Source organism: Diabrotica undecimpunctata, chromosome 7 (assembly GCF_040954645.1).
Source record: "Diabrotica undecimpunctata isolate CICGRU chromosome 7, icDiaUnde3, whole genome shotgun sequence".
Taxonomy (NCBI): Eukaryota; Metazoa; Arthropoda; class Insecta; order Coleoptera; family Chrysomelidae; genus Diabrotica; species Diabrotica undecimpunctata.
Genome location: NC_092809.1, coordinates 39428396 through 39454508, shown reverse-complemented (window position 1 = coordinate 39454508; position 26113 = coordinate 39428396). Strand labels below are relative to the sequence as shown.

Here is a 26113-nt window from a genome sequence, read left to right as displayed (position 1 = left end):
TGCAGTTTCAATTCGGACTTTGATTTCTTTGCTTTGGTCATTTTTGTCATCAACCCAGGTTCCCAGATATTTATATGTCTCTACTTTTTCTATTTGGGTTTGCTCTATCATTAATCTTTCATTTCCATGTTGCGTTTTTGAAACAATCATAAATTTAGTTTTTCTCTTATTTATTTTTAGTCCGAGAATCACGTAATACCCCTTATTTCGAGTTAAACAAATAGTATATACGATTAGTCCGTGATTCAAAACCTCTCGTCGAACTAATTATTCTATGAACCCCGTAAATTTTTTCGTCAATCCCTTTCGACAATTCGCACTGTTAAGTCATGGCCACCAACTTAAATAAAAGTACAATAAAAACTTAAATATACTATAACGTATTTATTAAATTTATTATTTTATATACAATAAAATTATCATTCAAAAATATTTCCTACAATATTATCGTTCACAAGATCAGAGAATTAGTTTCAATAATATGGTGATGATGTTAAGGAAGAGAACTGGATCTGAAATATAAGTGCCATTAGATAAATAAAAAACAACGAGGGTTGTTCGACAACTATGTGGTCTCACACGGACACGTATTTTCTTTACCATTCTGTAGAACTGTCTTTTATTAGTGCCTTGACACACGCGGCGGTTTTGACCGAAGCGTTTACCGAAAGTAAAATCGAGTCGGGTAGTTGTCTATGTTGAGGGAATGACAATGGGTAGTTGAATTGTCTAATGAGGGAAGGGACAGACTGACAGACTGTGCTATGCGTGCCTCGTGGCGGTTTTGAAACCAAGTACCGAGTCGGTTGATTGTTGGGACGATTCCTCAGCTCGTTTTTCAAAACAGCCTGACTAGGACATAGTAATAGTTGCGTTTTATTGCATCACCCGTGCCACAATTGTTGGATGTTTGTTTTTCCTTCATTATTTTTGTCTGAAAATGCCAAAAATAGATGTTGATAGATTTATTGCGTAGGTATTGCGTCCCGCTTTGTGGGACATAAGAACATCAGAATACAATGATACCTAGAATTATCCAAAAACAATGCTGAAAGGAAATTTGCGACATGTTTGCTTCTGAAAGGATGGCTACAGGCTACAGCAGTAAAATTAAAAAATTGCTCCTCATGACTTCTCAACTCAAAGAACAAATTATTGAAGTGCCCTTTTTTTCTCTAAATAATAATTCGATGTATCCACATCCTTTTCCTTCTTCTTTTCCATCGCTAGTACATAAGAGTCAACATCAATACTTCTTCTCTTTCATCACTTATTTCAATAAATCACAATAATTTTGAAGTGAAATCTTTCTATTTCTTTCTGAAATCACTAAAAATTCCCGTCTTAATTAAACAAACTGGTAAAACTAAGTAGAAAACAGTATCGATTAAATCGTTACGTGTGTCACTGGTCTAGAAAACCGCCTCAATAGAAGCTTCGGTCAAACCGCTGCGTATGTCATTGGCCTTAGGTTCAATATAATAATAAAATGTGGTCTGTTAATTAGTCCGTTTTGAGAATATACCCAACGTAAACATCAAAAATTGATTTTGCAAAGTATGAAAGTTTGGTACGTTTTTGCCACAATCTAAAATACTCGTAGCCATTTCATTATGGTCGATTAAAATTATATTCATCATTGTATTCCCGAAACTAAAGAACCGTTCCAACAATGGATGTACGACGTTCTTACGTTGTCAAAAAGGGCGAAGATTAGCATGCTAGTATATATTAAATCGTGGGCAGAAAAAGATACCAAGATTTACTGATAAAAATGAACATCCACAAAATCGAAATATTGAAAACTAGTAAGATAGAAAAAGGAACATAAAAATACCAACGCTTTCTATTCATATACAGCGGAAATAATAAAGAATATTATAGTAGCTCAGGAGTGACCTGCCTTTCACTGTACGAGCAATAAACTCAATAGGCACTAAAACAACAGGAAGACCCCTTAAAAGATGACGAGATGAATAGATGGCAGTCAACGTTACAAATAAGACTATACACTTAATGTCGGATACGCTCAAGGTCTTATCTACGAAGAACAAGAAAGAAGGCAAAAACGGTTTCGACGTCATTATCTTTGTTAGCTACTTAAAAAAAAATAGGACGAGTATTATACTCTAGTTGTCAGGAAAATGTTATTGAACCTCTAAAAATCATACACATAAACGGAATTTTGCTTAATTTTGGGACCCCAAAAAAGATACAAAAAAGATTGCTACTTCTACCAGGCTTCCCTCTAAAAACCTCCTTCGTAGGGGGCGAACTGAAATCATCGATTTACCACAAATCTGTACGCCGTAGAAAACATATTTCAAAACAAGAAATGTAGAAATTTCAGACTGGTAATGTAGCTGAGATAATTTTAAACAAAAATGTTTATTAGCACTTTTTCTCTAGCATGAAACGTTTTTCAATTGTCGCGATTTTCAATGTCAGTTAAGCCTAGATTACATGAGTAGCCATTCAACTTGTACAAGTAACTTGCATCAAGTCTTCAAGTTTGAAGGGCATTCAAGTAAAGCATTTACGCTATTCAAGTAAAATAATTGAACTTGAACAGCGGTTCAGAGAAGAGAGAAAATTGAAGCGAAAATGATCGTCTGTTCCAGGATCAGACTTTTTATGTTTTGCAATTTTAGCACGTTACTGGGAATATGTCGTGCGCAGATTTTTTATTTTGTTCTTCACATCTTGAGGACCAAAATCATCTATTTTCATTTCTTGTTCTATTTTATTACTAGCAGAATCTCTTATTTGTTTATGTCTATACTTACAACTAGATATATCCCAAAGATATGTTTGTTCTTCGTACAACTCCACAAACTTAAATGTTGTCTCCTCATTCCACTTCATATTTTTTTAATAAAATTCAAATACTTAGAAATTGACTTCACATCGCCAATTCTTAACATCAAGTACGTATTTACTTGAACAACTGTGTTTACATGAAGAAATTGTTAGGTATACCGTTCACGTATGATCCCACCACCACTGCGTTCCGTTCTTGAACAAGTAAGTTGAATAGCTTCTAAGTTACTTGACTCGCTTGGCTGCTTGTTAAAGTTCTTGATCAAGCGCTTGAATATTTGTCTACATGATTCAAGTTTCAAGATTCAAGTTGGTTTCCAGTTACTTGCTCAAGTAACTTGAACTGCTACTCGACTCATGTAAATCTTAATTAAGGCACGCGAAATCAGTTTTTTAAATTAAATTTGAATCAACTCGACAATAAAAATTCGATATATTTTGATCATAGTGCATTTTAAAGGTGAAATATGCAGATTTGGTAACCAATTTTGCCGTAAATGAAGTCAGTGTCTATAAAGCTGTTAAATAAATAAATATTGCGCGATGTTTGCGATTTTTTGCGATTTTCATGAGATCAATAAAATTTAACACTTTCATTGACCGGTCACTACAAAATTTTCTTTGTTAGAGCCTAATCTTTAAAATCTACAACATAAAATTTCGATTTTGAGTTTTGATAACAAATGTGAGGCATTTGAAATATGCTTAAAAATGCTTTCACTAAACTGCTTTAAACTTTCACATTACAAGCGAATAAAACGTTTAAAACAACTTTTTTTCGATGGCATAACTACGTTTTTAAAAACTACACAATTTCAGCTACAAATATCACCTAATGATGTCTTCATGGAAGTATTTCTCGTGACGTGAGATCGTTTGTAATGTGAAAATTTAAATTCAGCAATTTGGTCTCATGAGAATCGTAAAAAAATGGCAAAATCGCGCAAAGTTCATTTATTTAACAGCTTTATAGAAACTGACTTCATTTGCGGCAAAATACAAAAATTGCATACGGAAACTGCACTCTTTATATTTAAAACCCATTTATTTTTATTGATAGATATATACTATGATATCAACTCGATACTGATCAAAAGATATAGAATTTTTACCAATTGATTTCGAGCGCGTGACTGGCATTTAAAATCGCCGGTCGCTTCAAGCGTTTTTTCTAAGAGAACGGTTCATTCTACACAAAGTGTTAATAAACATTTTCGTTTAAAATTATCTCAGCTACATTACCGGTCTGAAACATTTTTTTACGTGGTACAAAAGCTGAAAGTCTTTGTAAGCACAGTCCTAATGAAGATATTTGGACCTATTAACGAAAACGAAGTATGGAGTTTCAGGTACAACCATGAACTCTACCAACTGTTCAAAGTGACACCGATCTCAGAATTCGTTAAACTTCATATACTTCGATTGGCTGGTCATTTAGTGAGAATGGAGCCCAAAAGAGCCCTAGATAATAAAATACAAAAGAAAGACCACGGAAAAAGTGGGAGGATGAAGTGGCAGCAGGGGCGCAAAATTTGCTAGACGTCAGAACCTGGAGAAGATGGGCGCGGGACCGGCAAGGTTGAAGGCATAGTTTGGAAGAGACCAAGGCTCGATTCGGGCTGTAGTGCCATTGGAGAGAGATTATGTAAAGTTGTTGTGATCATTTAATTTGGTAAAGAAGAAAGTGTTTTTTATCAGATTAACGCAGCTTTGTACAAATATGCAATTTTAATGCATAAAATTCACGAATCAAGTTTTAAATTAGTGCTCTATTTACGTTATTCTGCACATTTGACTCGTAATAGGTCACTTAGTTATTAAACAACCCTCTTAAACGGTGTTTACTTACATTTTGATATTGATGATAACGAATCGACAATGTTGAATATTTTCATTCTTAAATCGTCTTCTTGAAAACTGATTTGTGATCTTCTCTGTGTACTTCTATTAACTATAATGAAATATAATATTGGTAATTAGGGTAATTAAGAGATACCTATCTAGTATATCATCAGGCAGAGTATCGATTGCGATTGAGATCACTATCTTGTCAGAATTTACTATTTATATGAAATCTTTAAGAGTACGTGATCATTTCGTGTAAGTCAGTAAATAATTAAGTGATATAAAGCACGTAGCAGAGAATATATACAGTAAATCACTAATCAGTAGTATCGGACAAACGCGCAAAAGATGGAGCGACAACCTTCCATAGAGATATCAATCCAACAATAAACAAGCAGAATTGCTTATAAAGGCGAAGAAGAAGACAGAAAGTAGCGGGGAATATACTTGAAAAGAATCCCAAATTCAGTAAAATAGGTTAGTTCAATGCTAAAGATAAACACTTTTCCAACAAAAAACGAAATTATTAAGTGTAAGAAAGGCCGTGTGATCAGTGCATGAAGAGAGATCATGTAAAGGTGAGCACAATATATTGAAGGAATGATTAATGAGTACGGGAAGAATAATTTCGATGGAAATTATATAGAGACCACATTTCAGTATGGCTTTCGATAGAGTATGGCACGAAGGCCTGCTGTATAAAATGAGCCAGTATGATCGAGGCGATGACCTGTCTCCTCTCGTCATACCTAGCCGACAGAAGGTTCAGAGTTCGGATAGGGCCAACCCTGTCCGAAGTCGGGACTATGGAAGCTGCGTGCCACAGGGGACGGTGCTGTCGCCATACCTATACACCATATATAGGCAGACACACCATTTGAACCCAGGTCGATGCTAAGCCTGTACGCAGACGATACAGCGACAGCTGCTAGCAGTATTAACCCAGATCTAGCTATGAGACACCTACAAAGAGCACTCAGCGAACTTGAGGCATGGTGTGTGCAGTGGAAAATAGCCGTCAACCCTGACAAAACACAGGCCGTCATGTACCAAAAAAGAAAAGCGGCCCAAATGGGGTACTATCACTATTCGATATCTCAATCGAATGGTTAAACCAAGCAAAATATCTAGGCATAACGTTGGATAAAAAGCTGACCTTCACAGAGCACGTAAAACAAACGGTCAACAAAGCCAAAGCACTCAGGAGTTAACTCTCATCACTAATAGGTCGAAAGAGTAAACTAACATTTAAAACAAAGATTAGGATGACAAACTGCATAATTTTGCCAACACTAACATACGCCTCAGCAGCATGGAGACATACGTTTAAAACCAACAGAAAAAGGATACAGACCGTCGATAACTTCATGATCAGAGATGCTCTGAATATTCCTAGGTACGTCCTATTAAGATAACTTCATGATCAGAGAAGCTCTGAATATTCCTAGGTACGTCCCATTAAGGTACGTATTTAGGGATTTAAAACAAAAGAGAATCCTGAAAACAATGGACGAAAGAGCACACGAGATATTCAACAACCTCAGGAACCACCCGAGCAGATTATTGACAAGAGAGTGGACAGACTATGACGAAAACGTAAGGACGATACATAGACAGCCCAGGCAGCAGCTAGCAGCTAGCTAGAGATAACCCAGAAGATAAAGAAAGAATGAGATAGCCATGCGATAGTCTAACGTACGCAGTAATAAAAAAAATCTATATTATCTTATTTCTTTTTTTAGTTGTGTTTTATTTCACTAACCAGTTATACCGTAAAAGATAAAAACCAAAAAAATTATACACGGGTTGTGTGATGGCCGTATACTCCTGGGAGTGCACACCTCATCCATTGCTACTTTGTTTTTATTATTATTTTATTTATTTGATCTTAATCTTTACTAACAACCCTCTGTTACGGCAGTTATGCCATCGATGCAACCACATCAAGTGAATTCTGAGGCACAAACCAGAGAACAACCGAACGCAAACACATGTGTTCGGTTTTTCTATGGCACAAACATAAAGACGCCCCTCAGGCTATCGCTGGTGGCCAGATCTTTCGGGCACTCAGCCGGCGAGGAGATCAAAATTTATTTGCCGATTCGGCGGCTGAGTGACAGTGTACACAAAAATCTGGACATCTGTCCTGAACACACTTTTGGGACACAAGTCCAAAGTCAAGCCAAATAATAAATTCAATCAGTTATAGCGAGAAAAGCTCGTCTAGCTACCCTTAAAATTAGAGAGAGAATAATAAGTAGGTACTTATTAAGTGACACATTCATTAGGACACCAGCAAGAGGGCGGACACATTAGACAAATCCAATATGTTACTTACTTCGTCACTTTTATTTACAATACTTAAACTAAATCCTAATTAGTTCATTTACGAAAATAATTAGATAGTACAATTTGTACCATCTAGTAACGTTGTTTAATACTTACATTCATTGGAAAAGCATCGCCCCTCATTGACGATTGTGAAGGCATTTAAACACAATAAAGATGTTTCAAAAAGGTTCCATAAAGTTAACGACATTCTTCACTGTTTAATCATCATAGATTTGGAAAAATGAAAAAATATGAAATAAATGTTTGATTACAAAATTACGATTGTCAAATAAATTTTATATTAGCTGTCAGTGTCGAAGTAATACTGGTTGTCGGCTATATAGTGAACTTACCAAAATCCAAATTGTTTTTTATAGAAGATTTTACAGTACCTATATTGATGCTAACTTACTACTATAAAATATACAGGGGATATGGGTACAAAAATATATAATATGGTTCTTTTAATAAGCGTAAATTAATAAATTATCTACTGTAATAACAATAACTAAGAATATTTTCAATATTATAATCATTTCACCTATCGCATAGGTATTAAAAATCGCCATCACTATCATTTTCCAGCAACTAAAGTACTTTATTGTTCATTCACCTTTTCAAGTTCAGTTTTAATTACTATTTGTCTATCTTCTATCTTGCCACTTTTTATCTCAATGTTTATATAGTGTATATACTGCTTTGTCTGTGTCACGTCAAAGAGGTACACATTTTGAGCAAGGGACAAAGGTAAAAAGGCACTTACGTTGCCTCTTAGATTATGCGGCTTCACGCTAGAATCTTTATCTACGTCAATTCAACCTATGTGGTTCTGCCTCAGATCAACAATATCTCCAACAGACACGTCTACGTAACCAAACAACCAACCTCCAATATTTTTTCATCAAGAAATCAAGCAATCGTATTTGACGCAATTGAAAACACCAAATTGACGGTTACCTTCACAGTTTAAACCTAATAATTCGTCCAATCAATATTATCTCTTGGTAAAGGCTATCCAAAAACAGAATATGCATTTACTTACCAAATGACAAATTAATAGACGATTTTATTACCAACCCCGAAAAAATCAAAATTAATCAACAACTCCTACAAGCACGTCGACAAAGCACCCCTCTCCAACGACTAATACTCTCCAACGTATGTCCGTCTATTCCACACTTAAGCTTAGCATCTAAATTACAAGCACTTGGTGTCAACCATTTTGTCACCCTTATCTGTTCTACGGATAAGGATATCAAGTCCTGAATTCCAGCATATATTAAGCTTTGGGCGGCAAAATTACATACCCATTTTAACCAACCATGCCTCACCAAATTAGTTTATTTTCACTCATGAGAAACATATAGATTTCTTTCGCTATATGAAATCTATATGTTTCTCATGAGTGAAAATAAACTAATTTGGTGAGGCATGGTTGGTTAAAATGGATATGTAATTTGAGCGAAAGAAATTTAACAACAAACGACTGCGAAGATAGGAAGAGATGGTGTTTAGTTATCGGACAACGTCGAAAGACGTTCTAAACCGATGTGTATATAGAAACATATAGAATATACTTATCTTTAGATAATCATTATAATCATCATTCTGGCTTTACAACCCTGCGTGGGCGCTAGCCTCCTCAAGAATTTTTCTCCAGTCATCCCTATCCATCGCCTTCCTCCGCCAAGCACTTATTCTTATATTTTTAATGTCTTCATTGATTTTATCAAGAAACCTTGTTTTGCATATGCATTTAACAAAGGACTGTCCAACAATGATATCTGTATCAGGCTACACAACTTTAATACCCCACAATACAGGGGAATTTGAGAATCCTGTTGAAAACAATAACAACTAGCCAACTAAAGAAATACCTAACTAGTGGTATCCAACAGAAGCAAAACCGGCTGAACGAACAAGCTGTACAACATGAAACACTAAGCAAAAAACTCCTAATTAACCAAATAGACACAGATACAGTAGCACAAAAACATAGAGTTTACAAGCTAAATTAAAAAACACTAAATTAAAAAGACAAGAAACCAACAAAAAAAGAATTATTTAGAGACCAAAATTCCAGTTATCCCTTAAATTATGAACAAATAATAGATGTCTTTGAAAATTGTACAGGACCTTTAGAACCTGTAAGCATTACAAGGATGTATACCAATGTTTCTGAAGTCCGATATAAACCATCTTTTATTATCAATTACTTAAACAAATCCCCTATAACCTCAACCTTATAATAGAGGAGACTGCCTTCTACACTTACACTTCTTGTACATCACCTCCTACATCCCCTACAGCCTCAATGCCACCCATCTAGCTAAGTGAATTCAAACACAAATATATAATACTACCCTCAACTAAATGACCAAAAATTAAAAGCAGATTCACTCGAATAAGAATAAAATTCTTCTACGGACACATAAGTTAATTTCATGGAGCGTAAATGAGTATTACATCCATTTAGAAATGTTGCAAATCCTAATCTCAAATGTTCCTAATGTTTACAAGAAACTAATTTTAAAAACAACACAATCATTTATAGAGTTCAAAAAAATTAACACCTCTTGGTAGAAAAATAGAATCCTTGAAAATTCAGCCTAAATCTACTTAATGATGGAGAAGATACCCGTTTTTACATAAGAACGAGCGAAAGTTCTGCTATAGACCTATCTAGATGAGAAACCATTAATAACGCATGTGGTTACATAGGAGGTAATACTCGAGCCATACGACAGTGATCACTATCCTATTATCATTCATAATAAAGAAGCATCTACAGCTAGCTATACCAGAAGAAAAATGCAACTTAAAAATGCGGATTGAACGAAATTTTAAAACCATATCCAAAGAAGTAAATTTTATTTATGTACTTTAAGAGTCATCTGACCTCACCATGTGGCTAGTTCCAACTGCTATATAGACGTTTTTCAATGATGATAATCTGATAGGATCTAAAAGATCTAAAAAACCTGATAGGTTCTGAAAATTTATAAATCCATTTTGGATAATTTTTAAAAATTTTAACAATAAAATTTTATACCATTTTACAAAAAGAAGTTTCTACTTCATTGTAAGTTTTTTTTTAAACTATGGTGTACAACCAATCACTGGGAATTTCTCTTTTAAATTTTAAATTTAAGTATGAAGCTAATCATGAATTCAGCAAATAAGAATGAGAAAATTAACTTCACCAGTAAATTCCATCCAGTTCCTTGTTGTTACCATAATAGTAAACAAGCAATACAACAATTCAAAAAAGCATTTAAAAAATTCAAACGACAGAAAAATTATTAACAAAACAATCATTAAAACGCGAATCTCGGATAGCATACTTTTCAACAATTGACAGTTCTACTCCAATGACAACTGTATGGGGAAAAGTGAAAAGAGTATATGACACAAAATCATACAAATCGATAAATATATTGGAGCAAAATAATATAATATTGTAACGAACAATGTACCCCATATAACGATTACATCTCTCGAGGCGATATGTGTTCCAGAATGTTCATGATGTATCGACCGGCTGACAGATCGAGGCGATCATACAAGCGAGAATAGAGGTGAAATATTCCAGATTATTCTAGTACATAACAACTTGTATATATAAACTGCGCTGATATTAGTCTAGTTAGTTATTAGATATTAAATAATAAATACATTTACATAAATTAGAACCGCTCGTTTTATTAAAAACGCCACAGTGGTGTTACGGTGTGGGATAATTTATTTATTTAAAAATAAATTCAGCAGTAACTTTTGAAAAAGCTTTTTGAACTTTTAAAAAGTATTGTTCGTCGGGAAAACCCGCGTAGTTCGTTAACGACAAAAAAATTGAAAATGTTTTTAGAAGATTCGACGAGACTTCTCAAATAATTAAAGAAATATGTAGTTAGAACAATACGAAATTTGAAGAAGCTTCTAGAACATTCGATAAGGTAGAAGAGAAGATCAAACAGTTAAAGAGCATAAAAACAAGAGGTAATATATACTCAAATACATATTACACTTGTTAGAAAATAGACAGTTTCAAGTCAGAGGAGACGACGTATATTCCTCAACAAGATCTCGAGTATACTGTAGGGTTTATCACAAGTCTGTTTCTTAAAGCTTTGAACTCTATTATCGCAAAAATTTAACTTCCTGTAAAAGATGCAGATGATTTAGTTATACTTTGTAGTGGGAAGAACATAACAACCATCCATAACTACGTCCAAAAAGCAATTTGTTTTACGAAAAGTCACCAAATAAAACCGAAAAACTGGAGGACAGCTTAAATATGTAAAGGAATTTAGGTTACTCGCTATGATCTTTCTACAAAAATTAACTTGAAAGATACATTTAGAATATTTAAAAAAGACATGCAGCCGGGAATATGACCCCTTGCAATAAAAATGGGATGCCGACTCTTCCCTATTACTACATATTTACAAGGCTCTAGTATGTTCCTAACTTGATGACGACTCAATGGTTTACAACTTCTCCAAAAAACGTACTTAAAAACAATAAATTTCATTCAAATTTTCAATTTCAGACAAATACAAGTCTTCTAATTTCCTTAGGAGCACACCGCGGAAGTCCAATTCAAACCCTATACTGGGAGACTAGAGAGATCCCAATCACGTTTAGAAGACAATATCTAAGTCTTTCTTATGCTGCTGTAGTATCATCTAATCAAGATAATCCAGCTAGAAACAACGTATTTGCTGATCGCTTTACAAGTTGTTTCCAAACTTCAAATCGAATTGATCACCCTTTCTATTACCGCCTACAAATCTAGTTACTTAAAATAGGTATCCATTTTCCAGACACCTACGATACTTTCTTAATTCAAACCCCTCTTTGGACAATTCGCCTTTCCTCTACTGACATCAACCTATTGCGCTTAAACAAATTAGAAACGTCAACAAGTAAAATTAATCAAGAATTTTTTGGGCTTTGCCTCACTAAAAGAATTAGTCCTGATAGTAAACAAACATAAAAAGAGAAATATCATTCTTACAGATTCCCTCAGATTACAGACTAATCCAAACGCAAAAGAGAATTTAAAATCTCTAAACACTAACCTTAAAGTATATTTTAAAGAAAAGACTATTACCATATGACAGGATACATGGAAGAACTCTCATAACAAGATGTACAAAGTTGATATTAAACACATAAAATTCCAAAATTACAAAATAGAAGTGAACAAGTAAACTTCACTCGTCTGCGGATTGGTCATACTCGATTAACTAATTAAACTGTGCTGATAAACCTGTGTGTGACGTGTGTAAAAGTTTACTTAACAGTAAAACATTGTTTATTGCAGTGCCCCAAGTATGGCGTGCAACGCACAATATATAACATACCATCAATATTAAATAGTGCACTTGGAAAAGACAGTGATACAAAAAATACTTTCGACTTCCTCAGAGACTACTGCAATCTTTTATCACAAATCTAGTATTTTAGTTTGTATATGTAAAATGAGGTCTACTTCTAAGTATCTATTATTATAAGTTTTAATTTTGTGAAACTATTTATACATAATACTATAGGAAGGGAATAAAAAGCAACAACTTTTACGGTGACAAATGTATTTTTTTTAAATAACCTACGAAAGCTTTATACAAAACATTCAACACTTGATGGTATGGTTGAAACTTGATGGTATTGAATGCATCATGACCCGTCTGAGATGGAAAAAGATGGTATTCACACTGAAATCAGTTCTAGAGCCTTAGTAAGGGGCTCCGTATGACCCGGATGGTATCGAACTAGGTCCGCTGGGGTATCCGCTGAAGCTGGGTCCCTGTGAGATTTGGTTGTACTGAGCAACTTGGATGGCTTGTTTGATTCCCTCTAGATCGATTCCGACGACACGGTATTGGTAGCTGGGTACTCCGTATTGAGGAGATGGTGCACCATATTGGGAAGATGGTGCTGGGTAACCACCACCATGACCGCCGCCGCCGCCGCTGGAAGAGCTCTGTTCTTCTTTGAGCAGAATTTGACGAACTTGTTCGAGAAGGGCTGGGTCTACGGAAGCGCCTTCGCTAGTTTGACCACCAGACGATACAGCCGTGTAACCACCACCGCCGGACAGTCCACCCCCCAAGGAGAGGCTGCTTCCCCCGAAGGAGAGGCCGCCACCCCCGCTGGGCCGGTTGTAGTTATAGCCTGAAGGTGGTTCGGCTACAACAACAGCGGCCAATGCAAAGGCAAATACCTGAAACAATACATTTAATCATTATTATTGTTTAAGATAACATTTATCAAACAAATATACGAATTGCGGGACATGATTTATACATTGATACGTCTACGTATACGTATTATAAACTAGAAGATAGATAAAGGACAGAAATATTTGAAAATTAATTTGGATTTATGCAAGACTGATGGAATTTGTGATACAGGCTAATTGAATAATATAGGAGTAAAGAAACAATAACGTAAATAATAAAGAAAAAAAAAATGTAAATTAAATCAAAGGAAAAAAATGAAAATATCTGATATTAATTAGGTAGTTAACTATGGAAAATATATTACTATGGCTTATTTAAGTCTACAAAAAAAAAACAATTACCAATATACAGATGAAACAACAAATAATAGAAACAATGAAGATAGAAAACTCTCATACGGTAAGTTCTTAGGGTTGATACCAAATCTAAAACCATAAAGGTAATATCCAGATAAAATCCCAAGCGGACTAATAAAAAAATGTGGAAAATAATTGCAAGTTTTAAAACTTCTAGATTTTTTTTGCAAGGAAAGGATTGCCCTAATTTCAATAGGATTCTTTCTTATAGCAATAGGAACTTATATATTAAGTGTCAATAGTCTAGGACTTCTCCAACAAAGAAAAAAGCAGATAAATATTAGAACAAGGGAGTTCTTCCTTACACCTAGAGGTAAAATGTACCAAGTTTCAAAAATCTGGAACTTTTTTTTTTAAAGAAAATTCATAAGAATATGAGAAGAAGAAAAACACCTGTTGGATCAAATTCACTAGGGTTCTTCCTTATACCAAGAAGAAGTTATTTATGCAGTTTCTAGAAAAGAAAAAGAGATTGTAGAGTACGTGTTCGAAAAAGACCACACTTCAGTTAGCTAGGGATCTCGTTAATGGAATTATTGATAGAAGCAAGGAAATTAATGAACGCATGCTGTCAGAAATGGAAATACGACAATTTATTTAAAATAAGCAACATACTGAGTTTTGCTTAATATAGAAAGACTAAGGATCACAGATTCTGGAGAGAAAACTAATTCGAAGACCACCAGCTACACTAAATTCAGGTAATTGTGAAATTGGAAAAATAATGAACCACTAACTAAAAGAAATTTGGAAAATAACCAAACTCATAATCTTAGGACCTACACGTAGAGACAGGAAAAAGGGGAGGATTATTGTATGAAATGCGAAACTAAATGTCACGATAATGATATTAGTGTAAGTTTAGCTCAAAATTTAGTAAGAATTAAGTAGTTGGAATTTAGTGAGATCGTAATTAAACAATTGCGGAGAAATAAAGTAATTATTTTTATTAATAAATAAAGATTAAAAAGATTAATATGAACCCAAAACGAAGTATATATAAAATATTTGTATGTCAAAAAAGCCCAGACGGAGCAAGAAACTATAATAACAATAATATTAACCAAACTGTTTCGATGAGGCACAGAATAAATTGTTGATAAAGTACAATTAATCGTATAATGTATCCAAAAGAGAAAAAATGGTTTAAAAAAACAAAGTCATTCAATAACAAAAATAGAATACAAAAAAGTGGCAGCAAACCAGGGCTTGTCTAGATAGATGATAGATACTTTAGAATAAAGCAAGAACTGTATACAGAAGAGGTATTCGAGATAGAGTAATATAAAGGGGTCTATCAGGTCAAATCATGCGCTATCAAAGTATTTTGCAAACAACAGAAATTTAACAGAGAAACGTGAAAAAAGAAAAATGTCCGGTAGAACTGAATCCAATACTCAGTTTGAAACGTAAAATAATTAAGGTCAGGAAGTAAAAGTAACATTTAATGTCAAGATAAATATAAAATTTTAAATGATCTTTCTGCATAAATTTAAATTGACTACGCATCCTATTTAAGCGATCCATTCACCGTGAACACGGCAATAAAATAACACTAATTACCAACAACGGCACCTATTGCTTAATAAATTAAGTGGACGTTACTCTAATGTAGGCAAAGAAGAGGAGACGCCGCTACTAGATAAACCTCTTTCACTTTCTAATGTTGCAACACTTTCACGTGTCGAACGAAAGGAAGTCATTTAAATTCTGCAAGAGTTCATCATCTAACCGGTAAGGTGGTTTGACTCGGATGCATACACATAAGAGCCGACATTGTTGTTTAAATATATTAGAAACTGCGGTGCATATACAAATAACAGAAGCCGCTTCCGTATGAATCTGTGGTCGTTTGGATTTGTTAACGACGATGGCACACTTTTCCGTAGATATTTGTTTCCTAGTGCGGTTTCTATTGATGCTTTGTTGAATCTTTGTAAAGCAATATTTGAATTTACGAAGTAGGAAACGCGGAAGAAATGATTTTGATACTATAAATATTAAAAAAAATATCTGAGATGACCATATATCAAGATTTATAATATTGTCGAAAAACATTGTTTCACGTATTTTTGTGAATCACGAACTATTACAAAACTTGATATTTTTTGTCAAAAAATGAAATTGAAATCGAAAGAAATTAGTTTGTGGCAAAATTACATGCTAAAACAGAAAAAGAGATGCTTTCTAATAAAAAGTATCACCAATTTTTACATCTGAAAGAAATAAGACCGGATGTATAATAGACATTGATCGAACTACCATGGACCACCATCGAACAGATCTGAAACAGAAGAAAAAAAACAAGAAGCAGAAAGCCAACAGAACAGCAGGATGTCTTTTTCTTCCATTTTATTGCCGTCACCATCACTGTAGGTTAGCGGTAACGGTGGCAAACATTTCTCTACCTTCAGCTGTAAGCACAAGTTCTTCCTAGGCAAGCTGCCCAGCTTCTAATATTAGTAGCCAGGACAGTTTTTTCTTTCTTCTTTCTTTCAATACTTCGTTTTATTTTACTGTTAATGTTTACTCTTACTTTTCAGTTGTTTTTCTATATTAAGTTTCCTTAGAACTTCCTCATTTGTTTTTCGTACAGTTCAAGGAATTTTTAAAATTCTTCCGTACACCCACATTTCAAATGCATCTAATTTATTTAGGCTCTATCTTTAGAGTTCACGTTTCGACTTCATGAAAAAGAACAGACCAAACAAAACATTTTACAAATATCTTAGTTTGAGCAATTTCTCGCTTTAATTTTTTGTCCTAGGTCAAGCTTGTAGTTAATCCAGGATCCCAGGTATTTACAATTGTTTACCTGTTCTAAAGGTTATATCTTCTCGTTTATCAGTATACGTAAAGGAACATTCTACCTCTTCTGGATTGCCAATATCTTGATTTTCTTTCTAGTTAATTTTTATTCCAAATTCTCGATAAACATCATTAAGTTGGTCAAAGATTTCTGTAAAACATGTCTGTCTAACCAATACAATATGGAGGAACAAAAGCATTAGGATTGAGATAAGACAAGAATTTCCAAAGATGCTATGACCAATATTGACATAATATAGACAAAAGACAAGAGATACTAAGGGATCGAAAAAGAAGTGACGAAATGACAAAAGCGTGCAAAGTGGAAAAAATAGGCGATTGGGTACTGAATAGGAAGAGAGAATAGAACAATCATATAAGCAGAATGATAGACAATAGGGTAGTCAAGATGGTAAAAGTGTGGGCCGATCACGAAAAAGATGGATTGACAGTATATCATGAAAGCATAATCCAATATAACAGAAACAGGAAGACTTCCTAATAAGAAGATAGAAGGAAGAAGACGACAAACTTTTAGTAGATTTATACTGTAAGGTAAAAGTGGAATGATAAAAGGTGACAAATCAGTATTTATACGTGGTTTCAGTTGTAAATAAGGCTTAAGAGGCAAAGAGATTGTTGTCAACGGATCATACGAAAATATAGAAGAAGAAGAAATATTAAACACTAGAATAAAGTTATAGTTAACAAGAACAAAACCCCGATGTGTCTTGCATCAACATTTATAGCGCTATCGAAAAAACGAACAAATCAAACTATTTTAAAAAAATTATTTCTTTCAAAAACGAAAAATTACTGCGACCGTTACTAAGAAAGTTTTTGGGAGATAAGAAGGAGATTAGGAAGCTCTCTCGTCTTTTGGCTCTTGTAAGCCTTAGGTTGGACTCTAGGTTAGTGTGGGAATGCCGAGAGGAACTCGGAAAATACAAAAAAATCGGAAAAAGAAAATTTCTATCGAACCGTCTAAATAAAATTCAGAATAAGATTTTTTTAATCGGATGCTCCTCTTTCTCTTCTTATTACTGAAAGTTAAACCAGTTAGATATTGATAAAAATCCTTCTAGTTCTTTTTTATTAGAAAAAACATGGACACTGACAGATAATATGATAAAATATCTTTGAATGAGGGAAAAACTTTTAAAATTTTGAAAATAACAGAAAAGAATTTAAGAAAAGAACATATTATCTAAAACAGAGCCTTAGAAAACATATATTTTTTGTAAGGAAACAAAAAAAAATATTTTTTGCTGTTCACAGTCTTTAAAAACCCACCGATTGTGTTTTGTTTTGTCATAAAAGTGAATTTCAGCCAGGAAAAAAATAACGCATAAAAACAGATGAATTTTAACTGCAACTTCCAAGAAATTTGTTATTTGGCACAAACAAATAATTAATTGCAATATTTTTAATTACTCTGGTGGATTACTAGATTAAAATCAGAAATAAGGGAATTATCGGTAAATTTCTATTGTATGCTGTAGTAGTTTAGACATTCAATAAAAGATCACATGATTCACCGACTACATCATCAATATCGAAAAGCGAAAAGCATAGAAAGAGCCACTGCAGATACGCAGCGAAATATGTCAAATGATTGCAATGTTTTGGCCGTACCTCAGCGGCTAAGATACTGGCTTTCTAAGCCAGAGCGCTCGATTCAACAACGAAATTTTTCTTTCGAAAAATGATATGAACCGTCATCGTGTTCGGAGAGCACGTAAAGCTGTCGCTCCCCTTAGACTAGCTGCGTTGATAAGCTAAAACAGGGTTAAATATGCAATTGGCGCCGAAATCATCCGAAAGGATCTCCCGGTAGAAATGCCACACGATTTTGAACGATATGGAGGATATAAAAACCATATTACGAATAAGTATATGGATAATCAAAATCCGATTTTTGTTTGGAATTAAATTCTAAATAAATCCGATTTCTTTATAATTGAAAAAATTATTAACGAGACTTAATATAGAAATGTCAGTTTGCTTTTTCTTTAAAATTCCTGCATGGTATAAAGGCATTGACTTTAATTAATGTCCTTTATAACAGGCAGCAAGACTTTTTAGTGTCGATCTAATGTCGAGTGTTAAAAATTTCGTTAAGAATCGGAAACATTAAATCGCCAAAAGAAAATAATTAGAATATTTGTTGAACTCGAATAAGGAGAAGATTTTTAAAACAATTATATGTTTAACTAACAGACTGATAAAGCAACAGATCTGTATCATCGATTTTTGTAAATATTATCAAAATACAACTAGCTACTTTCCAAAAAAGGGTTCAAAAAATGCATCAAATGAAAAAAATGTTAAAAAACTATATTGGTTAATATTTTTAAAAAATATTAAAATGAAAAACCTGTCTGAAAAAATATATATCCTCAATAAATGTTGAAAAAGGAAAAACAAATATTAAAACAGCAATGAGGACGAAATTTCGTCAAAAAAATTATCGCCAGTTTATCAAAAAAACATAAAATTTTATCAACAATGTTATAAATATCTCTAAATCAGGTACCAGCACAAATTAACACAATAGTAAAGGCTTTGTGAGTATTTTTGTGGTTACACGATTTTATTTTCCTTCCCTTAATTATTAATGTAAAAAATTAAGTAGTAGAAGGTTATATCAATAAAAATAGTCATATTAATAAAAATGTGTCTATTTTCAATTGCTTTTGTTTTTTTTTCTAAATAAATCCACTATATATATATTTATGTTACCCCCCAAAATCTTTAACTTGCGACAACGTATGTCGTTGTTCGTTAAAGATAAGTAACCACAAAAATTTCACTGAAGCACTTCACATTAAAAAATCCATTTTGTGTTAACTTGAGCCGATCCTGTAGAGGTACACTCGCGAAATGTTCGAATCACACATTGTTTTTTAACTTACCACACTGTAAGAGTTCATGATGCTTGTGTTGACTGGGTCGAGTGGTGACTGTACTGATCTTCGCATATGTCGGACTTTTTATACGACGACCCCGGAGGGGGTGGGAACTGTGTCTTCAGATGATGGCTATGGCTACCATCGACTTTCACACTTATGTATGTACATCCTCCAAGATTTTGCTACGCAGGTGATTTCTGCCAAAAAAAGTTTAGACGACGAGGTCACTGGGTTGATATCGAAATATACTGTACTGGACGCCGTAAAGATTGTACCATTGTAAGAGCTACATGAAAAAACAATTAAAATGGGCGGCTTTTTCTGTATTGTTCAGTTCTCATTTTCAATATAATGATTTCAAACAGTAGAAGCAAGATTTTTGTCACTTATTGACAGTAATAGTATGCGAAGTATTATTTTATTTATTTTTACAAGCTATACATTTCTAAAGAAATTGTAGCTGTTCTAACGAACTTTTCAGATCTCTTTGCCGTGATAGATCAGTCCACTTGCTTTTCTATTCGGTACATCTGCTTAACTGTCCTGATAATGTCTACCTTGTTAACCACTTGCTTCCAAGCTGCTCTATCCAGTAGTCTCAGTGTCTAGTTCTTTATTTCTTCTTCTTCTTTAGGCGCCGTCTCTAATTGAGGTCGGCGATGACTTTTGCAGATTTATTATTCTATGCTTGTCTTATTAAGTTTTGGAGGTGTAATCCTGTCCATTCCTTGGTGTTACACAGCCAGGTTATTTGTCGTCTGCCAGGACCACGCTGTTCTTCTATTTTTCCTTCCATTATTAGTTGAAGGAAGTTATTTCTTCCTGTTATGTTCAAGATAAGATGTTTTCTGCTTTTTAATAATTTTTACAAGTTCACGATTTCTATTCATCCATTTTAACTTCTTCATTTCTAACATGGTCAATCCATGAAATTTTAAGAATGAGGCGGAATATTCACATCTCGAAGGTTTTCAGACGTCGTAACGAGCTATTTTTCAGCGTCCAGGCTTCCATGCTATGTAATAGGATACTGTGTATATAATATTTTATCATACGATATCGTAGAGTTAGATCAAGAGCTCAGTTCTAAATTTTACTTTTGGTTCTGAGCCTAAGGTCTCATATTACCAACATCTTAGATATTGAAACTTTTTAACATGTTTAATTAGATTGTCATTTACTAATATGTTTATGTTTTTAGTATTCTTTTTCGTGATTACCATTGTTTTTGTTTTCTTTGTAGTAATTTTAATTAACAGCTTTGAAGAGGGATTCCAGGTTGACTCGATCGATACTGACTTTTCCTGAGCATTTGATCGGGTCAACCATGAGGTCCTCTTACAAAAACTAAGAGATTTGGGTATTGTAGTTACCCTTCTTCGATGGATTTCGGAATTTATTAGTCGCCGTACACAGAAAGTTAACTTAGGGAGTGATACCTCAACTGGTATGCAGCAAGCACCCATTGAGGCCCTATTATATTTTGCTTGTTTCTGGCCTATTTAGCCAAAAAAATAAAAAGTTGTAGTGTTTTTATATTTGGTGACGATGTAAAACTGGGTAAAACTAAATCGAGTAACAAACAGGGCGATGAAAGACTGGGATTTATCCAACGCACATGTGTAGACCTGTCTTTGTTCACATTTAGCAGACTTTATTGTGATCTCGTTAGTCCCATTTTAGAGTATTGATCAGTTGTATGGTCATTATCATACAACTGTTAAATTGAACAGATTGAAGGGGTCCAAAATAAATTTTTGAGGATAGCAGCTTTTAGGAGTGGATACCGAAGAGAAAAATATGACTATCAGTGGGTAAGAGACAGTCTTGATTTACCAATACATAAGTCAAGGAGGATACTGCTTAATGTATGTATTCATACATATTCATATATCAATACACTGAGAATAACTACAAAGCTTACTATGGACTTGGTAGGTTGATCTTCGGAGATCTGCAAGCCAAGAAAGATAGGTCTAAGGGTAGTTTAGATTAACCTTAAACACTGCAAGGCATCTTCAACAGTCCTGGTAGGGCTTGAAAGGACGTTTGATATTACCTTTGTACAAGAGCCTTGGGTAAACCAAATGGAGGTCAAAGGTTTAGGGTTAAATGGAGAAGTGATTTACAGCAGATCTACTGAAGTCTTCCGGACCTGTGTGATTGTAAGAAAGGGGCTAGAGATGCTGTTGCTAATTAATTTCTGTTCCAGAGATCTGACGACAGTAAGAGTTAAGATCGGGGAAGGAAGAGCGCCAAGACGGATTATTTTGGGCTCGGTCTATCTTCCTTCGAACGATCCAGCCGCGACGCCGATCAATGGAGTTCAGGACTTGGTGGGACACTGCAGGAAAACAGGGATATAGCTGCTGATATGCTGTGACGCCGAACAAAAAAGATGAGTTATTAATGCAATTTATGACAAATAATTTTTACATATTAAATGTAGACAAAAACTGACTTTCATAACTAAAAGTAGAAAGGAAGTAACAGACATTACAATAGCCTCGAATTTACTGAGCAGTTTTATATCGGAATGGCATGTATCTGAGGAGGAGAGCTGCTCAGACAATAGACACATTAAATACACCTTAAAGAGAAAAACAACAAAAGTCACTTATCAGAACCCACGTTCAACCAACTGGGAGGCTTATAAAGAAGTTCTAGACCAGCATTTGTCGAGGATGAGGAGAACGATAAATGACGCCACGGATCTAGAAATGGCAATGAATGATCTAAATGACGCTGCCATTTTAGCATTCCAAAAACCTGCTCTCTAACGGAGAGGAATTCTCGCTGGGATACGCCATGGTGGAATAAAAAACGAAAATCTGTGTTGAGGAAAAGGACGAGGAAGCTATTCAACAGAGACAAAATAACTAGGGAATGGGGAGAATACAGAACCATATGGACGTAATACTATACAGCTATAAGAGAAGCCAAGAGAGACACATGGAGACAGCTGTGTGAGGAAATTGAAAAGCACTCATGCTTGTGCTAGACTTCAAAAGGTGCTCTCAAAGGAGAAAACACAACCAATTAACTCACTTCTAAATGACCAGGGCGAGTAAACTAATACAGGAAGAGACACGGCTGAAGAGCTCATCAGGGTACACTTTCTTGGATCAGATATAGTTGAATCACCAATTGACTAGGAATCATTAGTCAACTAGGCTCTACAGAGGTCCTTAAAAACTAACTTGCAGATAGTCAAAAAGATTTTAAACTATTAACAAGTAGCATAGACAATACACAAATTCAAGCCCTATAAATTACCAGGAATTTATGGTTTATATCCAGTGTTATTACAATAGGGACCGGAAATTTTATACAGCAGAATATGCAATGTACTCAGAAGTAGTGTAACCTTTGGGTACATAACTAAAGCATGGAAAGAAATTAGAGTAACTTTCACCACTAAACCGAGGACAAAAGGACGGGAAAAAGCAAAAGTCTCTAAGACCAATAATTCTAACGCCATTCCTATAGAAGACATTAGAGAAATTGCTCAACAGGTATATTAAGCATGAAATATTGGTATACACTCCAATACATCAAAAACAACATGCCTATAAAGCAAGGAATTCAACCGAGACAGCAATCCACAAACTCAAAGAAGAACACAATTGAAAATAAAGAGGTGATGCTGGGAGCCTTTTTGGATATAGGCATGGCTTTCGACAACACTTCGATAACATCCATAACCAATGTCCTGAGACACAAAGGCGACGAGGACATGTGTTTGAACTTGATAGAGTCTATGCTCAGGAATAGAGTGGCAAATACCACTATCCTTGGAGAGACGTGTTGGCCTGGGTCGATAAAGGATGTCCACAGGGGAGAGTTCTGTCCCCACTGCTGTAGAATCTGGTGATGAAAGGACTAATTGGAACTTTAGGTCAGGTTCCCCAAAACTTCTATATAACTCAAAGTTGTAGCGCCTACGCCACAAACCCTGTTCTTGGATTCCTCCATATATTTTCCTTAGAATTTGGAAATGGTAACTTTAATTTTTCTGGGTAGTTTTGGGGCCATATGTTTCTTCAAGCCATAATAGCACTTATTGGTAAGCACTATTCGTCTTTTCATTTCTTCGCTGACATTGTTGTCTTTGGCCAGCAACGAGCCCAGGTAGACGAAGGTGTCCACACCTTCCAGTTCCAGATCATCAATTAATAGTCCAGTGGGTACAACAACAAAGGAGCTTAAAAGCCAAATATATACTTCCATATTTTATTTTAATCGATGTTACTAATATACTGTTATTCCTATATATCAAAACCTATAAAACCTATCTAAAGATCAATATTTATTGCTGTGCTTCTACGAACACATTTCCCCAAGAAGATAAAGCCATTTTCTACGACAACTGGAACAAAAAAGTCAGTAAGTAAACTAAGGCGATATACTGATGGGTGATATGAAAGCTAAAATTGAAGAAGACAACACCAACTTAGAAATAGTAATGATCAAATATGGCCTAGGAGTGATGAAAGAAAAGGGAGGGCGGAAACTTTTGTTCGAACCACAATATCGTTATTTATGGACCCATTTTCCCACAAAAAAATATCCACAAGGCTATATGGACTGTACCTGGTCATATCAAAAAAATCAAATGGACCACAATTTATTATATTTTTAGGATTAAACAACGTCACGATTTTCCAAGTTTTTGATTATCTGAGTCAGTTGCTTATGAATGATCATATATATAGTGATAGTGAGCATAATTTTTAATCAGTTTGTAACAAATAGCGAGATGAATCTCTTTGTAATATTTAATTAATCTTTATAGAAACTAGGTTAAAACTGCCAGTAAACTTAGTTATGTGTATACACAATTGTTCATCTTGCAGAAATTATGAGAATTAAATTACTATGTGAGAATATTAGCATTTCCGTTAGGTAATAAGATCTCGTGATGAGAGGATGTGCTTTCTCTTTATCTAAGCCGAATTTCGATCATAATTTTTTATTTTAAATATAATTAAAAGAAAAGAAATATAATAAAAAAATATTAATCACGACATAAACCATTTACTTTTTTTGTTGCACATACTGTAGTAATACCTCGGAAAATTCCTTACGTCCAAACTTACAACATTTTTCAAGTGTTTTAGCGCAATAAATGCTGAAAATTTCATGGTCAATTGTGTATTACGTATTTTAAAAATGAAGGCATTGGGAAATCTGTTTTGATTTCACAATTTTTAGTTAAGAAATAGAACCGATTAAGCATTCAGTTTTTGGGAGATTAGTCTAGAAAATAAACAATAAATATGCAAAATTTGGTCTTGTATCGTTCTCATAATGTGGGAGGTGTCAACATCGTTTTGAGGAATTTTCAATTTTATTGTGACAGAAGAAATATTTTTAAATAATTTCGTTATGAGATTGTTCAGATGAACTTAGGCTGTATTAAGCACAATAATTTTAGTTAAAAATACGTTTCTTATGTTTTTAAGTGATGCTCATGCTCACTCTAGCGCCTGATTTTTCGCTATAGTGGTCCTTCACGCGAAGTGTGCCAACATGACATTAACCATTAAATAAGTACCTCTATCTCTTACGGCATACTCGGAGCTAGTATTATACAGTGTAACGTTGAGTATGTCGCTTTGACTTACGGTCGTGGCATATTATCATGCACATTGCTTTTCCAGAACATAGCGTTTAGTTTCCGAAAAATATAATTTAAATGGTTTTAAATATGAACAACTCACACTCTCCGGAACGTAGCGTTTCAGACACTTACTTAGTTATACTTATACTTACTTACTGTTACTTACAAAACAATATTTTACTGATGCCGACGGCTACGTAAAGAGTCGTAACCGGTTGGTAAGGATAATGAGAATTAGATGTCCGTCGTTTTCCCCTCGTTGTTTATTTAGGTATTTGTTTGATTTTGATACAGAGTATTTAAAAAAATAATTTTCGAGGCTATTTTGTCATTTATGCATGTGTTTTTATTGCTTTGTGACAATTAATCACTTCTCTCTCTCTTCTTTTTAAAAATACTTTTTGATATGTACGGCTTCGTTAAATGTAGTATTTTGTTTTTTAACTGAAGGTGTAATTAAATTTAAAACATATTTAAACTGAATCCTATTGATTCTAAAATATCCATAATATTTTTCATCGTCATCAATTAATTCTCTGTATAAAGTCCAGTATTCACCTTCCTTCTTCCTTTCTCTTATCATTGGATGTACTTCAAACCTTCTTTTTAACACAGTTTTTCATTCTTCATCGTTAAGTAGAAGAGCAATCGCACATAATTTTTGTCGAGAAAAGCGATATCATATCTTCACCGAACCAAACTGAAACGTTCTATGTATGAAAATGTGAACGCGCAGTCCGATTGCTGGAGTGGAAGCGCTACGTTCCGGAAACTATACGTGCACGATAATATGCAGCGACCTTTAGTCTTATTTGATCAGTCTTATCTGTTCTTTTAGTTTTACGTATTTTATACCATTCTCCCATATATTAATTTTCTTTTTATGATTTCAGTAATAGTGCTTACCATAATGTTATAGTATTCTTGTGATCCTTCCTATTATTTTTACCAGCTCTTCCATTTTATGGCTGAATTTATTCCATCCCGAAACGTAATGTACTGCGTCATCCTCTACTCCATACATTAATCGTTCTTTATTTGTGTTTTTTAATTTTATAAGTATAGCTCCTAAAGGACCCATGGTCCGTCAAAAATTGTGTGAAATATTTTTTTTATTTATAAAGGTCTTGAATGCCTAGAGCTGAAAAGTTTAATTTTCGATTACAATAACTA

At 34.2% G+C, this 26113-nt stretch overlaps 1 protein-coding gene and 1 long non-coding RNA gene across 2 annotated transcripts; both read right to left on the bottom strand.

Moving 5' to 3' along the window:
* Window positions 1-364: 364 nt before the first annotated feature.
* Window positions 365-7310, bottom strand: LOC140446253 (uncharacterized). The gene is made up of 3 exons (XR_011951477.1): window positions 7111-7310; window positions 4670-4771; window positions 365-512 (listed from the first exon to the last, which is right to left on the bottom strand). It is a non-coding gene; the product is annotated as an uncharacterized lncRNA (long non-coding RNA).
* Window positions 7311-12573: 5263 nt separating this feature from the next.
* Window positions 12574-19476, bottom strand: LOC140445236 (uncharacterized). Its single transcript, XM_072537136.1, has 2 exons — window positions 19321-19476; window positions 12574-13222 (listed from the first exon to the last, which is right to left on the bottom strand). Exons 1-2 carry the CDS (start codon window positions 19384-19386, stop codon window positions 12734-12736), a joined length of 555 nt encoding a protein of 184 aa, XP_072393237.1. The 5' UTR covers window positions 19387-19476; the 3' UTR covers window positions 12574-12733.
* Between the last annotated feature and the right edge of the window lie 6637 nt (window positions 19477-26113).